General features: G+C 40.4%; 1 protein-coding gene across 1 annotated transcript in view; it reads right to left on the reverse strand.

The window, feature by feature from the left end:
• Positions 1-13,667, reverse strand: part of bcar3 (BCAR3 adaptor protein, NSP family member) — a 51,190-nt gene extending 37,523 nt beyond the window's left edge. Inside the window, exons 1-3 of the mRNA XM_078258405.1 lie at positions 13,497-13,667; positions 2,793-2,985; positions 2,093-2,347 (exon numbers count right to left, since the gene is read on the reverse strand). Of these exons, the coding sequence (XP_078114531.1) occupies positions 2,093-2,347; positions 2,793-2,977 (440 nt within the window). The 5' untranslated portion in view covers positions 2,978-2,985; positions 13,497-13,667. The remainder of the gene's footprint in view (positions 1-2,092; positions 2,348-2,792; positions 2,986-13,496) is intronic.
• Between the last annotated feature and the right edge of the window lie 1,393 nt (positions 13,668-15,060).

Below are 15,060 nucleotides of genomic sequence, written 5' to 3' on the forward strand. Positions count from 1 at the left end.
TTTCTTTACTACATCACAATGTGCAGACAATCTGTACGGGTATTCCTTTGAAAAAAATAAATAATGTAATGTTTGTAATGTTATTTCATGTTTTAATATACTTAAAACTACTACTTAAAACATTTTCTGAGATGTGCCGAGATGCAACTATCCAGTATTTTTATGTGATTAAAGTTAGACCTTGTGAAATTACAAAAAGTTAACGGACACACAAAACGTTTCACTTATGGCGCCTACCCACTGCTAGTACCAGCTCTACTCGACTCTACTCGGCCGCGGTGCCCCGTCCTCCATTTTCCATTGCAGATTTAGTACCGCATCATGCCTGAGGCCAGCGTGGCTGGTCGTCATACCGAGTAAGACGCCGCAGGAAACTGCCGCGACCTAATGCGACACACACACACACACAGAACATCAAAGGTGTGTTGTTTTTGACTCTCGGCATGTGGCTGTTGCCACAGCCAGAAGACAAATTTTGTTCCAAAAGAAGCTGGAGGCAGCAAAAAACCCACCGCTGGCTAAACTATTTAAAAGCAATGATGACGCAGTGATTAGTGACGATTCTCTCCGACCAATCAGTAGTCTGCAGGCTTTCACGTCACCTCTTGGTATCGCCTCAGCTCGCTTGGAACCTCGACGGAGGTGATACTAAAAAAAGTACCTGTTAGCTGGTACCAGGGACTTTTTTTCATAATGGAAAACCAAAAAAGGCGAGTAGAGTCGAGCTGGTACCATTTAATGGAAAAACGCCATTAGAGAGAAGTTTATCATCAGTAAGTGAAACAAGCAAATAAAACAAAGAGATCAAATAACTATGGGCACAGTGATATTAATCTCTCATATCTGCTGTCTCACATAATATGGGTCTCCTTTGTAGCAGTGAGGCCATTCATGTGTTAATTCCACTATTAGCAAGTGCTGAGGTTTGATCTTCAGATAGCTTCACCCACCTGCCAAAAATCACTCAGCTATAGAAAAATGTCTCCTTTTGTGGTGATGCGTTTTGATTACATTTAGTAAAGCTAGAAACACACTTGACTCTCATCTTACTTTTTTGACATTTCAAAAGTAATAGGTATAATGACACGAATGATGATGCTGTTCATTATTTAGCCACCTGCACGGGTTGAATTTGACCTGGACAAATTGTCCAGCTGTATGTCAGCAGTGTATGAAATGTATCCAGCACAGAGGCAGAAAAATGGAGAGAGCAGACAAAGAGTTCACAGTAATCTGTGATCTGTCCTGCCACGCCCTGACCTACAAAGGTAACCCAACTGCTGGGGGCTACACGCACGCACCCAGCCACAGATACACACAAAGCTGGCTACATCAGATACAGTCTGTTGTAACTCTACACTGAAGATAGAAAGATGGGAGGACATGATGAGGGATGAGGTGTGTGTGTTGGTGTGTGATTTTCCCTCTGAAGTTGAGCTAACTGCTACACCCCCTCAGGGCTCTTCACGGACTCGCCTCTCTCCATCTAACCCCAAACTCTCTTTCTGAGTCCTCGCTCTGAGACAGAAATGTTTTTCCTGCAGAGCATGGCTAGTCTCAGTTGATCAAAAGTGTAAAAAAAGTGTATTTAAAAAAAAAAAAGATAAAGATAGTGGAGACGGACATTAAACATGGAGAAAGACAGGGGATGACATTAAACAAAGGTTCCTGGCTGGAATCAAACCTGCGTTGCAATTTTGTAATATGCTTCTAATGTTTTTTTTTCTTCCATTTTCCATATTTGCTGTGTCTCTGGGTCACGACTGGAATCCATACTAACTGCTGTAAACCCAATCTCACCCAAACTTGTGTCCGTGAAGAAGCAAGCCACAAAATCCTTTCAGAGCCTCCTTTCAAACCTATTGAGTATTTGAAGTTGAAAAGATACATTTTTGATAGATTGTTCTTTTTATTGTGTCACTTATTTTCCTTTTACAGACTGCAATAAAATGTATAAGGCACTATAGAAAAGATCATGTTGAATACAACAATCACATAAATTGTAAATATCAAAATGCAGTTTTGTTACTCAATAGAGAGCTGGTATGACCTCACATAAGCATATTTATGTATTTGTTGAACACGTGTTTACCTGTAACCATGAAAGTCGTCAATTATATTTTGGACCAGCGGAGAGGTCATGGGTTGATGGGCGTGTCCGGGACCCAGTGACGTGTTCCCGCCAAATATCTGCTGCGTGTGAATGGCTCTTGGGTCCCAGGTGTAGTTTCCATGGTTGAGGTTGGCTTCACCTCTCTTGCGTCGAGGCAGAGTTCCGTGAATGGAGATTGGGTGGTAGGCAGCAGCGGGCAGCTCTGATAGGCTGCTTCCCTGCCCTGGAGGGAGACTGGGAGAAGAAAAATGACAGAAAAAATAAATAAAAAATTAGACTGAAGTATTGAAGTAAAATAAAACACCCTGAACATTTGTGAAGACTCTATACTTCACAAATATCCGAAAAATCCTCTTAAAACTTCTCTTTAGTAACTTTAAAAGGTAGAAAAGCGTTTTTTTTCCACACTTTGAACAAGTCGATACAAAATATAAATGTGATGCTGTCAAACACTGTATTGAAGCTTTTTGCTGCTGCTTAGTGTACACAGACTAAAATATTTAGCTATGCTTATGTCTGCTCAACGTCAAATGGAAATATTTATACTTAACTTCCTTACAGAAAAGACTATTGGCTTGTTTAACTTGTTATTTCAGTCAGACAGACCCTGAATTCTGCCAGGTTTCTTTGAAGACCAGTTTCTATTGTGATGTGAGCTTCAGTTGGTCAGCCAACTCACCCTCTGGAGCTGAGGAGGTCCATGGAGGAGGCGAGGGAGGCCTGGAGCCCCCTGGAGGAGCAGGTGCTGCTGCTGTGGACACCGAGGGAGGCGGAGGGGACTCCGGGGTGAGCCGTGCCTCTTCCCAGGGCGTGGTGTGCATGGTGGGACCTGGGCAGACTGGCAAAACGCCCCTCAGCCATCATCCTCAACTCTGAGAAAGAAACACACACAGAAATGCAAAGTCAGACAGAGAAGACTTCTTTTACCAGCACTTTAAAGCTTTGATTGGAAGAGTTGATCTCAGTCTTTCCACAGACAGATTACTGTATGAATATATATTCTTAATAACTTCATTGAGGATAGAAATACATAAAGAAAAGTAAGTGGATTAAACTCTTGGGGTGTGATATAAACCTAACATGCTTACTGTACAATAACCAGGGGAATGTAGTTATGAGGTGTAATACATTGCTGTAAAGACATATGATCTGAAACACACATACACTGACGTACAATAGTCATTGAGATTAAATATAATGACATATGATCCAGTACAACAGGTGCCTCCACCCTCCGCCAGCAATACACTGACATGGCTCAGATCAAACATACTAACACATTGCCTGGAGGGTGATAAAGCTTGTAAATACATGGCATTAGGCTACCAGTAGTGTGGTTCTAACTGTGCCTGTATGTATGTATGCACGCGTGCATGAAAACATATATTCAAAAAGAAAATCTCCCAATCTAGTGTACGTGTTGTTTAATAAATGCTTCAAAACCACAAACACATTCTGTAATCAAATTAAGATCTGTTTCATTTAAGGTTAAATGTAACCCACCAAACCAAATACAACAGTTTGGAACATACAGTACAAAGAGACATTGCCTCTCACTCTTTGACCTAGATTTTCTTTTTCACTTGAAACCCTAAGGAGGGCACTGGGGACATTGCTAATTTGGTTTATCTGAGGAGGACAATACTGCTAAAACTGTAAGCGATGTGAAATTGCATTCAGATGCAATTATGTGGGCTTGAAAACATTTTTAAAAACCTTATCCCAAATCTATTTCTACTGATTTCACAAAAACAATTTTGTATCGTAACACAATACATAACATCTTAAAAATATGCAAATAGAAACAATCTTGCTTTGTTAAAGTAATGGCTCCGGTGCTGCACTATTCAAAATTTCAATATTTGATTTGATTAAATATTGCAGTGAGGTTTTGAAAGCTAGACCACAGATAGTTCCAACAAAACTCAATACATTATACAAATAAATATTAAGCAAAATGTGTAATAAGCAACAATTATATTTCCTTTATCTACAACTCCTTAGGAAATACAGTATTACATTGTACAAGTACATTCAATGCCATAACAATGACTAAAATAGGCATATTGACTGTGAAAGGCATATGACAATAATAATATCAGTTAGATACAACAATCTTCAACATATTGTAGTAAAAGATACCTGAAACTGACTGAACCTGATCCTGATCCTTATAGTAGTTGTCGTTTTCAGAGATTTCCCCCCTGACAGTTTTTACATGGTGCTGGGCTTAAAGCAAATATATTAAGTTCACCAGACACAAGGCTGACTTCAGCTCCCTATTGGTGGACGTGAGAACCTGACCTTCTGCTTCAGTTTCAGGCGGTATTTTTATCAACAAACTCTGAATGTCATACCATTCGGGAATGCTTCAACTTCTTTATATTCCAGCAAGGCACTTAAAACCAGCTTCTAATCCAGACCTTTCAAACAGGGTAAAGAAAAAGCTACACTTTCTTTTTTTGCTCATGGGGTAGATCTTGTCAGACGGACAGACAAGCAGATATAATTACTGTACGAAGAGATGAAGAGTACAGATAGGTTGGTAGAGCTGGAAAACACTGGACAGGGTCTTGATAAATTCCCCTGCCGTGTGATGATGAGTGGACAGCACGCTATAATCTGCTCTGAATCACTCGCCGTGCATCAGTTAGTCACACTGTACAAACTAAAATACCATCAACTGACAGACATGTTAGTAGACTGGATGGTACGAGATTCCACACACCCTCCCTATTTCTAATCTCATCATCAAACCTAAGGATCTGACCTGAACGACTATGCTTGTGTTTGTTATTGTTTCTCTAGTGGGCTGCAGAGGAAACTGTGGGGCTTGGCACTGTACTGTAGTAGTCAGATGCAGACAGCCATGACCAAGAGGCACTGTTTTAAACCAAGGCAATCAACATGGCTGCAGGTGAAAAACATATTTCAAAGGCAGAGGCTCTACTGTCAAAGTTGCAAATTTGTCTCACCATGTTCTTTAAATGTCATGGAATGTGAATGAATCATTTCCTTAAATGATTTAGTTAAATGTCTTTAATGCTGTCCAACATGATTAACATTTCTTTTTTTTTTTTAAGATTATTTTTGAGCATTTCTGCCTTTAATAGATAGGAAAGCTGAGATATGAAAGGGGCGAGAGAGTAGGGACGACATGCAGGAAACCATCACAGGTCGGACTCTAACCCTTGACCTTCTGCGTCGGGGAATAATCCTCTACATATGTGCGTCCGATCTACCAACTGAGCTAACCGGCCACATGATGATTGACAGTTCTTAATAGCAGAATGTGGAGAGTGAAAACAACTGATTTATACGGTGGCCGACAGGGGCAAACGCCCTGCAACTTAAGAAAACACGCGCAAATAGACAAAACACAAGCAAATTAAGAAAACAACTTCATTCATTTGACAACACATGTGCAGCATTCAGCAAACGCGCTGCAAATGCACACAACACAACCAAATACATAAACGCACTGCAAATACACACAACACAACCAAATACATAAACGCGCTGCAAATATGAAATGATGCAAAAAGAAAAGCACACAAACCCAGAAAACAAATGCAACAAAAAAACGCAGCATCCAGATTACACAACGGAAGTTCTCCAGACCTCTAGAGGGAGCAGCTAGTGGAACAGCTGGATTTTTGACCCCACGCGGAGAGAGCGCTCTGCCTTTTTATTAGAGTCGGGTATGGCTGCAGCCTGGAGAACTCCATAGACTGTATATTAAATTCATAGTATTATTATTATTAATAACTAGGGCTGTCAAAATAATGTGTTAATTTTGATTAATTAATCTGAGAAAAAATAACGCGTTAAAAAAATTAACGCAGATTAATCCATTCCATATTGAGGTTTGCATACAGACGAAAATCTGGTGCCATTGATATGTCTGCGCTTCTCTCTGATGCTCTGAAGACGAGACAGGAAACACAAACACCGCTGCACGTGACGCTAGTTAACACTATACTCAACAGCAGCTAACGTTAGCCTACCGCTAGCTAGTAGCTGGATTAAACACGGTTAAAATGCTGACAGCTAACGCTAAACGGTGTAAAGTTTGACTGTTTTACTGTAGAGGATTCAACACCGGGATGTAACAATCTGCAGCTGCCGTCGGAGAAACAACACAGACGGTGCGTTCAATGAAACTGGTAAACTACAGCCTCGTGGTGCATTTGAAGTTATATAAATGTCCTTTTCCTATCTGGTTGTTGTTTTTGTCGTTCAACAGCTATTTACTAGTGAAATAAGTTATTGTTATTGTTATACATTATTATTAAACATTTCATTTTGACCATATGGCCTTAGCAATAAAAGCCGTTCTTTAATGTCACCAACTGTTGTTTAGTACCCTTTTTTTTTTCTTTTCTTTTTTTCAGGCACCGTTAATTATGTGTGCGATTAATTTCGATTAATTAATCACAGAGTATGTCATTAATTAGATTACATTTTTTAATTGATTGACAGCCCTATTAATAACATAATATATTAATAATATACAGTCTATGCTCCCGTCTCATGCCCTCCCGGCTGGTGCCGTTCCCGAGCTTCGGCTTTTCAAAATAAAAGCTTGCGTCTGGTCCGCTATGTGTTTGTACTTTGGTGTGTTGGATGTTTGTGAACTAAACAGTACGGCAATCATGCTAATGAATACAATAACTTTTTCAGCAGATGTCTTACTTACAACACGTTGGAGTTAGCAAAGCAGTTTTGTGTTTATATGTGCGGGCGGGATTTATTCAGATTGATAAATCCCACGGTAAATTGGCTGGTTTACTAAATAGGGAGGGACTACAAATCCTGTCTGTTTTTTTGTATTTCAAGAGCGAATTGCTCCACAATATGAATACAGATATTGTTGTATAATCACAATATTAGCCTACACTTGAGGAGGCCTATACTTCAGTAATGCGCCTTTCGGACCTCGAAATTAAACCCTCTGATGTAATATGGCTTAAACAAACATCAACGTTAAACGCTGATGCAGTTTTAAATGTTTTATTACCACGAGTTTACAGACGTCTCTGCTGATTGAGTATCACCTGTGACCTGAGCCGAGACACACCCACCAAACATATCTTAAACATAGACTTAATATTTACAGTACTCTCTCTCTCTCTCTCTCTCTCTCCGTGGGGTCAAAAATCCAGCTGTTCCACTAGCTGCTCCCTCTAGAGGTCTGGAGAACTTCCGTTGTGTAATCTGGATGCTTTTTTGTTGCATTTGTTTTCTGGGTTTGTGTGCTTTTCTTTTTGCATCGTTTCATATTTGCAGTGCGTTTATGTATTTGGTTGTGTTGTGTGTATTTGCAGCGCGTTTGCTGAATGCTGCGCATGTGTTGTCAAATTAATGAAGTTGTTTTTCTTGTTGCATCGCTTCTTTTTTGGGGTTTGTGTGCTTTTCTTTTTGCATCGTTTTTTATTTGCAGCGCGTTTATGTATTTGGTTGTGTTATGTGTATTTGCAGCGCGTTTGCTGAATGCTGCACATGTGTTGTCAAATTAATGAAGTTGTTTTCTTAATTTGCTTGTGTTTTGTCTATTTGCGTGTGTTTTCTTAAGTTGCAGGGCGTTTGCCCCTGTCAGCCACCGTAGATTTAACTAAAGAAATGACCAAACTGAAGTGACTTATCTGTAATTCTGTGCAAAAAGGTTTTCGGCAGAAAATGGCACAGTAACACAGTTACTAGTGCACATTATAATAGACGTGCCGGTGGTGTTGTTGAACTGCCAAAACACACCATTTGTGAATTAAAAGTGGTGTTTTCTTCTCTTACGAATGATATTTGTCCGAGTACGGACACAGAGAGCACATTAAACAATCAAAAGCTTTACGTTTTACTTTGTACTTTACAGATTGTTAATGTGATACAACAGCCGGTAATGTTTGTCATTTCAGATTAACGTCAGAGACCTGCTACCTCGATGTGTTGTACACTGCTCTACTTTGTTAATAAAAAAGAGAAATAAATAACTATGAGGACACTCAGAGAGTGCAGACCTCTATGGCCTATTTCACAACGTTAATGCAGTAGGAATATTTTTTCAAGTTGGGAACTCATTTTTTAAATTATTCCGGCACCGCATGAATGCAACACAAATGCCTTTTCCCGCAATGTTAACAAAAGTGAAAAATAATTTGTGAATATGCCGCGTGATTCGGATCTGCTCCAACATGTAAAGGGTTCTTCCTTGGCCCATGCTTCACTCCTTCACCATGTACAAATCGGGTAATTAGTTTTTCCGTAATCTTGCTGACAGACAAACAAACTAATAAAGAAACTAACGGACAAACCAAACTGAAAACATAACCTCCTTGGTGGAGGTACTAAGAGATTCATAAGCTTTGGAGCTTAAAACCTGGAATATAAAGAGAAAACAAACTCCAACTTTAGCAGGGGGTCTGAGTCACCAGCTTGTGATGATGAATGTCAATAAAAATGCTAATACAGGTTTAGGGAAAGGAACAGCTGGCCAGCTCAATACTTTTCAGCGTGACAAGTAAAGTTTATACACACACACACACACACACACACAATGTAAAAGTCCTGCTAAGGCATGCTGGGTCAGAGTGTGGATTCCTCTGAGAGGCAGAACGATTACAGGAGGAGGACCTATTATAAGACCATCAGGGATGGTCAGCTCCGTGTGTGTGTGTGTGTGTGTGTTAGTGTGTGTTAATGTGTATTTGTGTGGCCCTGGCCATCTGCCAGACACACACCCTCCCCTGCAGAGGAGAAAGGACTGAGTGAAAACACAGACACACAGCACTTACGCACATGAATACTCAGTCAATTAATCTTATAAATAAATTATTCATACTGAGAGCTATAGGAAGTAATTTCCACATGGAGTGAAGGTGTGAAAATCTCACTCATCCTCCTATCTATCTATCTCCTCTCTCCATCTTACCCATCAGCTCCTTCCTAACTATTTTACTTTTTTTGCCTTAGTTAAATCACTCTCTCCTTTTGACTCCATCCCTAATCATCCATCTTTCCCTCTTGACTTTCCATCTTGTGCCCCCCCCCTCCCCACCCCCCCCCAAATATCCCCTCCCTCCTCCTGTCTGTCCATCATGATGTCAGCTCTTCCTTTCCTTCTTTCTGTCCTTTGTTCTTCCACCTCTCTTAATAATAGACTTTGCTCTCTTTTTCTCTCTCCCTGCTTCATCCTCTCCTGCCTACAGCTGTTCAGCCACGGGCTACATCACCCTGCATCTCACGCACTCACTCACACACACACACACACACACACACACACACACACAAAGAGAAAGAGGGAGCACTGGCATTTCCTACACTACAATTTACCAAAAAATAAGAAGTTTGTAGTGGTTAGTTTCTACAGCGCGTTAACTTGGTAACCTGGCGTGAAGCATGAGTATTGTTTCTTTGGTTACATTAATGTAACCTACCTAATGTAATGACTTAGAATAACAGTTGAACTGTTGACTGGAACTATGTTTGAGTGAGATGAACTGATAAGTTAATGGAGTTGTGGAAGGAGTTATTTTGGTGTCCAGAAAGCAAAAGTCACGCTTCATTTCCTGCATAGACCATGTCAGATGTCTTATAGTTGGAGCACTTTCAAGATTTGGATGGGCATGAAACTCTCTTAGAAAGTCAAAGATAGAGAAGAAAAAACAAGAGAGAAAAAAATGGTGGATAATTCAATCACAGAGCTTAAAAAGAGGATTTTAAATTTCTCGTCGTTTATCGACTGCCGTAGATGACATGACAATACAGATATATCTGTAATGAGCCAATATCAGAAGATATATTTATTGGGCTTCATAGAGGATAGCATTAAAGGAAAACTATCAAATAGGAATTTACAGTGGGAAAATACTCCTCTAACACCTGGCAACCAATCAAAAGTATTTTCCTTGACCTTGGTATGAAAGACAAAATACTCTGAAGTTAAGGTTTGTTTTGTCACCAACACTAGTGAAGGCATTGGGTTGGGACAGCAAACACTCACACAAACACAACACAGGCCTTGGGTGGGAAACAAGCGCAGATTACAGTTAGAGGAAATGGCAGTATAAACATTTAGACAGCAGGCAGCTCATTAATAAGGATCATTGGCATACAACTTCCCTTCCTCCTTTTCACTATCACCCTCACTCTTTCTATAGTTCTGTCTCACATGGTTGAAGGACATAACTTTCTTAATAAGTTCAGTTTAATATATTGTTTTGATAGTAAGCCTTCTTCCTTTATGGGTCTCTTTTAGACAAAAAGCTTTGTTGTTATGCCACTGAAGTAGTGGTTTTAAAAGCTGCTTGGACCTTAAGGTGATTCAACAGGTCCTGTTTAATTCACTAGCACCTATGACTACTGTGCATGTTAGGGAATTCAGATTTGACAGAAAGAATCTTAAAAGTCCTCTGGTTTACATAATACAAAATGCACTCTACACAATAATGTGATTTAGAAATGAAATGGAGTTAAAACAGAAGCTGTCACATGTTGCACTACTGGTCTGTTATTAAATATACACACAATGAGGAGGACAACATGAATATCCACATGTTTTGGGAATGAGGGGTTTCCTCTTGTCGGCTTAAGTGTCTTCCTGCATGCACACGCGCACGCACACACGCACGCACGCACGCACACACACACACACACACACACACACACACACTAATGCATTAGCAAAACCACCCCTGGCCAGAAGTGAACAATGGGAACAACTGTCACATGTCCGCTGTTTAGAGCCAGCCTTTGTTAGAGAGAGAGAGCGAGAGAGAGAGAGAGCGAGAGAGAGAGAGAGAGAGAGAGAGAGAGGTGTCCTGCTGCGCTCTTCAGTGTGTGGGCCCACCAGTGTGTGTGTGTGTATGTGTGTGTGCGTGTGTGTGTGTGTGTGTGTGTGTGTGTGTGTGTGGCATTTATAAAATCCCACAGCAGTAGCTGCCACATAATACTTCTGAATCTCTCTCTCACACACCACCTACCCTCAGTCTGTGTGTGCTCTTTTCATATAGTATGTCTACAGTAAAATGTAAAGATGAACAGCGTGAGAAACGTACAGTCACTGATCACACTCAGTCAGTCAGTCAGTCAGTCACACAGAGAAGCAGTCAGCTGAGTCAGTCAGTGGTGGAATAAGTATTTAGTTCCCTAATTAAGTAAAAACCGCAAAAGTACCATGTTTTTAGACTTTGCTCTCCCCCCCTCATCATCATCTCTTCCCTACAGCTGATCGCCCTTAATCACAAAGAGGTAGCGCTAGCATTTCCTTAACTACCATTTACCTAGGAATTAAAAGAAAAGCTGTTTTTATTCAAAGTTAGTTTGTTGTCAGTTAAACCATGTCCAGATTAGCTTCTACATTGAGTTAACTGGTAACCTGGCGTGACGCAAGAGTATTGATTACACTTGTCTTTTCAATGCTTTTGTCATCTAAACATGCCAGGACGCATTAACTGTCAAGTCTGTATGCTCCAAGATCAGAGCTAAACCACATGGCTAGGTGGCCTGGCATTGGATCACAAAGGTGGCTTTGAAAAGTCAAGTGTTACCACGGCCAAAGCTATGAATAAAATGTCCGTGACGAACCAATTCATTGCTAAAAATATAAAACGACATGCTAAATAGGCATGTAATGACATACTCTTAACACCTAACATGCAGATTAAAAAAAACTTGGTACCTAAAGGAAAAGTTTAACTTTTTGGGATAAATGCTTACATGCTTTCTTGCAGAGAAAGTACGGATTAACAAACAGGACATGGCAATTAGTGAGCTTTAGAGGTGCTGGTAGGTGGATTACATTTTTTTAAGATTTAACATTTCCCCATGTTTCCAGTTATTATGCTAAGCTAAGATACCGTCTCCTGTCTATCTTCTTATCTAACTTTGATGAGAAAGCAAATGACAAAAACAAATTGCAGATTTCAGCTTTAAAGTGCCAAAAGTAAATGCACTAATGCCTTGCTACATTATTGATGTTAATCATGTAGCAGCTGGAGCTGCAAAAGTCTGATTACTTCATTCAGTATACTGCTGGATGGTTTAATCTGCATCCTATTCTACGCATTTTTCATATGTTTTGTGTATGTAAAATCTTTGTCTGCAAATTAACTGGTACCTAAATGGGCACCAGGGAAAGGTAGTAGAGTGAAAAGTACAATATTTCTTTCTGAAATGTAGCAAAGTTTAAAGCACAAGGTGGTACTGCTTTAGTTAAATACCAGTATTCAAAACTATACTCAAGTAAAGTCCTTGAAAAATGTATTTACTATTTTATTTTTCGACCTCTGCAGTCAGTCCGTCAGTCAGTCAGGCTTTGTGAAGACTACAAGTCACATAGTGTTTAAGGCTGGATGGAATACCAACCATCTCATCCCACAGGGGCAAGTAACCCAACACAACATATACAATACTACTGAAAGTACACTCGATTCAACGCCACTACGGGGTTCAGACCTGACACTGTCTAATGTCTGAAACAGCCTGTTGCATGTGTGCGTTTATCTGCACAAAACATCAACACTACACACACACACACACACACACACACACACACACACACACACACACACACACACACACACACACATAAACACATATGTATGTCTGCCTCTGTCATCATCTCATGGATGGCTTGCTGTTTAAAGATGTGTTCCCATAACTGAAAGGTCAGAGTTGAAATCTGAGCAGCAGCCGTTCAACCTGTCATAGGGTTTCTGAGGAGGACAGATGTTTGATATGAGCCTCACACGGTTTTGTTTTAGGTTCCCAATTTTGAAATCATACACTACAATAAATATTCATGACTTTGTGTATGGACGCCTATACTTTATCATATCAATGCTGTTTGACTGAGAAAAATGAACTTCTTGAAATATTGAAGCTGTGACCTTAACTTAAACAAGCAATCTCAAACTTACTTTAAAGTAAACAAGAAAAAAACCTTAATGAAAGATCTTGATGTTATCTGTCATATTTCATGTAATCATTTCCTTCTGGGGTGTTTCCACAGTTAGCACCACCAATTCCAGCAACCACAGTTACACCCAGAGCCTTGGGAAGGCAACGTATTGCTCAGAAGGTCCCTAAGCAAATCTAACTCACTTGCAAGCTGTAAACAATTTAACTAAAAGGGATGGAGAGAGTGACAACTGAGAGACGAAGAGAAGGCACGGGAGTGCGGAGAATATACAGCAGCCACAGAAAGATTGAAAAATTGCATTTTCTATTTTTAATTTGTTTAGATTATGAAAAGTCAGAAAAACTGAGACAAATGGAAATGCATCCAGAGGAGAAGATGACCATCACCAACTACCCACACACACATTCCTACACACACCTACTGTATATGGATGCACACTCACATAAACACAGATTTTTTTATTCCTACCTGTCAGTGTGACCTCTTCTTCTTTCCCACGATCTTTGCTCCTACTTATCTTTTAGCGTTATATACTTCTATCGAAAAGTATTCCCGTTCATAGTTTGGTTAGAATGAGTGAGTTGCTGATTAGCTGACCGGCTGGAAGACTATACACTCACGCTCCTTCAGACAGGCAACAACAAGTAGCTCTACACACAATCAGAAGCCCTGCCCTCCTCTTTCTCTCTCTGGGGAGTGATTTGCGAGCACCCAGCCCCGCCTCTTGCTCTACTGTGTCTGGGAGGAGTTTTCTTTCTTTCTTTTTTAGCTGAGTTGTCTCTTGCACACCCCCTACCCCCTTCAACTCCTGAACAAAACTGCCCTCCTCTCCTCCACTTCCTCCTCCTCCTCCTCCTCCTCCTCCTCCTCCTCCTCCTCTATGTTCCCTGCACAGCCTCATATTTCATGCTCCAAGACGTTTTGTTTGGGACCTCTTACACCAACACCACCAACTGGTCGGGTGCTTAGAGAAGATTTAGATGTGACCTAATGTTGCTATTTGCAGAGAAGGGATTAAAAGGAAAAACGTGATCTTTGCATGGTTGTGACATGTTTGAGCAACTTGAGGTGAACTCAGTGTCCGTGTGTGTGTTTGTGTGTGAGTGCTGACTGGCCCTCAGGACAACACTCTCTCCTGCCTTTGTCCTCCTGTTCCTCTGTATTGTCTAGAGTTGATAACACCCAGACACGTGCATGTGTGTGTGCGTGTTTCCTTTCAGACAATATAAGAAGGCCATCCTGCCACTATGGAAGCTGAGATGATCAGATGGCCCGCATTGGACACACACACACACACACACACACACACACACACACACACACACACACACACACGCTGCCACAAACATGTAGGTGATCTTGAGCTATTCACACTACATTTGTTAAGATTGAGAAAGCAGCTGAAGTGCATGAGGGCCAAAACTGTCCACATGGTGGTGAAGAAAGATTTGGGGTTTTTAAAACCTTATATATTATTCTTTAGTTTTAGATGGATAGATAAAATCACCCACTTCACTGTCTGAAACTGCACCACAGCAACATCAGAATAGAATTCAGTTGAGACAGGTAACACATTAAAGGCATACTATGTAACTTTTCCCTCTTCGGTCCCCCTACAGGTTGTCTCACAACATCTATTAAAACATCTATTAAATGTTAAACATCTATTAGATTTTGCATTGTGACTTTCTGGTTCAACTCGCAGCAGTTGTGAATGCCCATTCAGTTTTGCAATACCATGAATGTTAAGTACAGTTATATGGTTAAACATTAGGTTTGGATACAATCTGTGTACTTGTCAGCCCACTCCTTCCTGCCTTACTGTCATAGATCACATCAGTAACCTTGGCAAGTAATGTGTAATCATAAGCCACAAAAATGATCAACAAAACTATGAAAATTAAACCAATCATTTGTATCAAATGTCATTGTTTTATGCCAGTGGTTCCCATCATAGGGGTCAAGACACCCATAAGATTCATGAACGAATCCCAGATGGAGTAAGAAATAATAAAAACTGAATTCTGCCAGA

The sequence above is a fragment of the Sander vitreus genome, chromosome 9, assembly GCF_031162955.1.
Source record: "Sander vitreus isolate 19-12246 chromosome 9, sanVit1, whole genome shotgun sequence".
In the NCBI taxonomy this organism is placed as follows: Eukaryota; Metazoa; Chordata; class Actinopteri; order Perciformes; family Percidae; genus Sander; species Sander vitreus.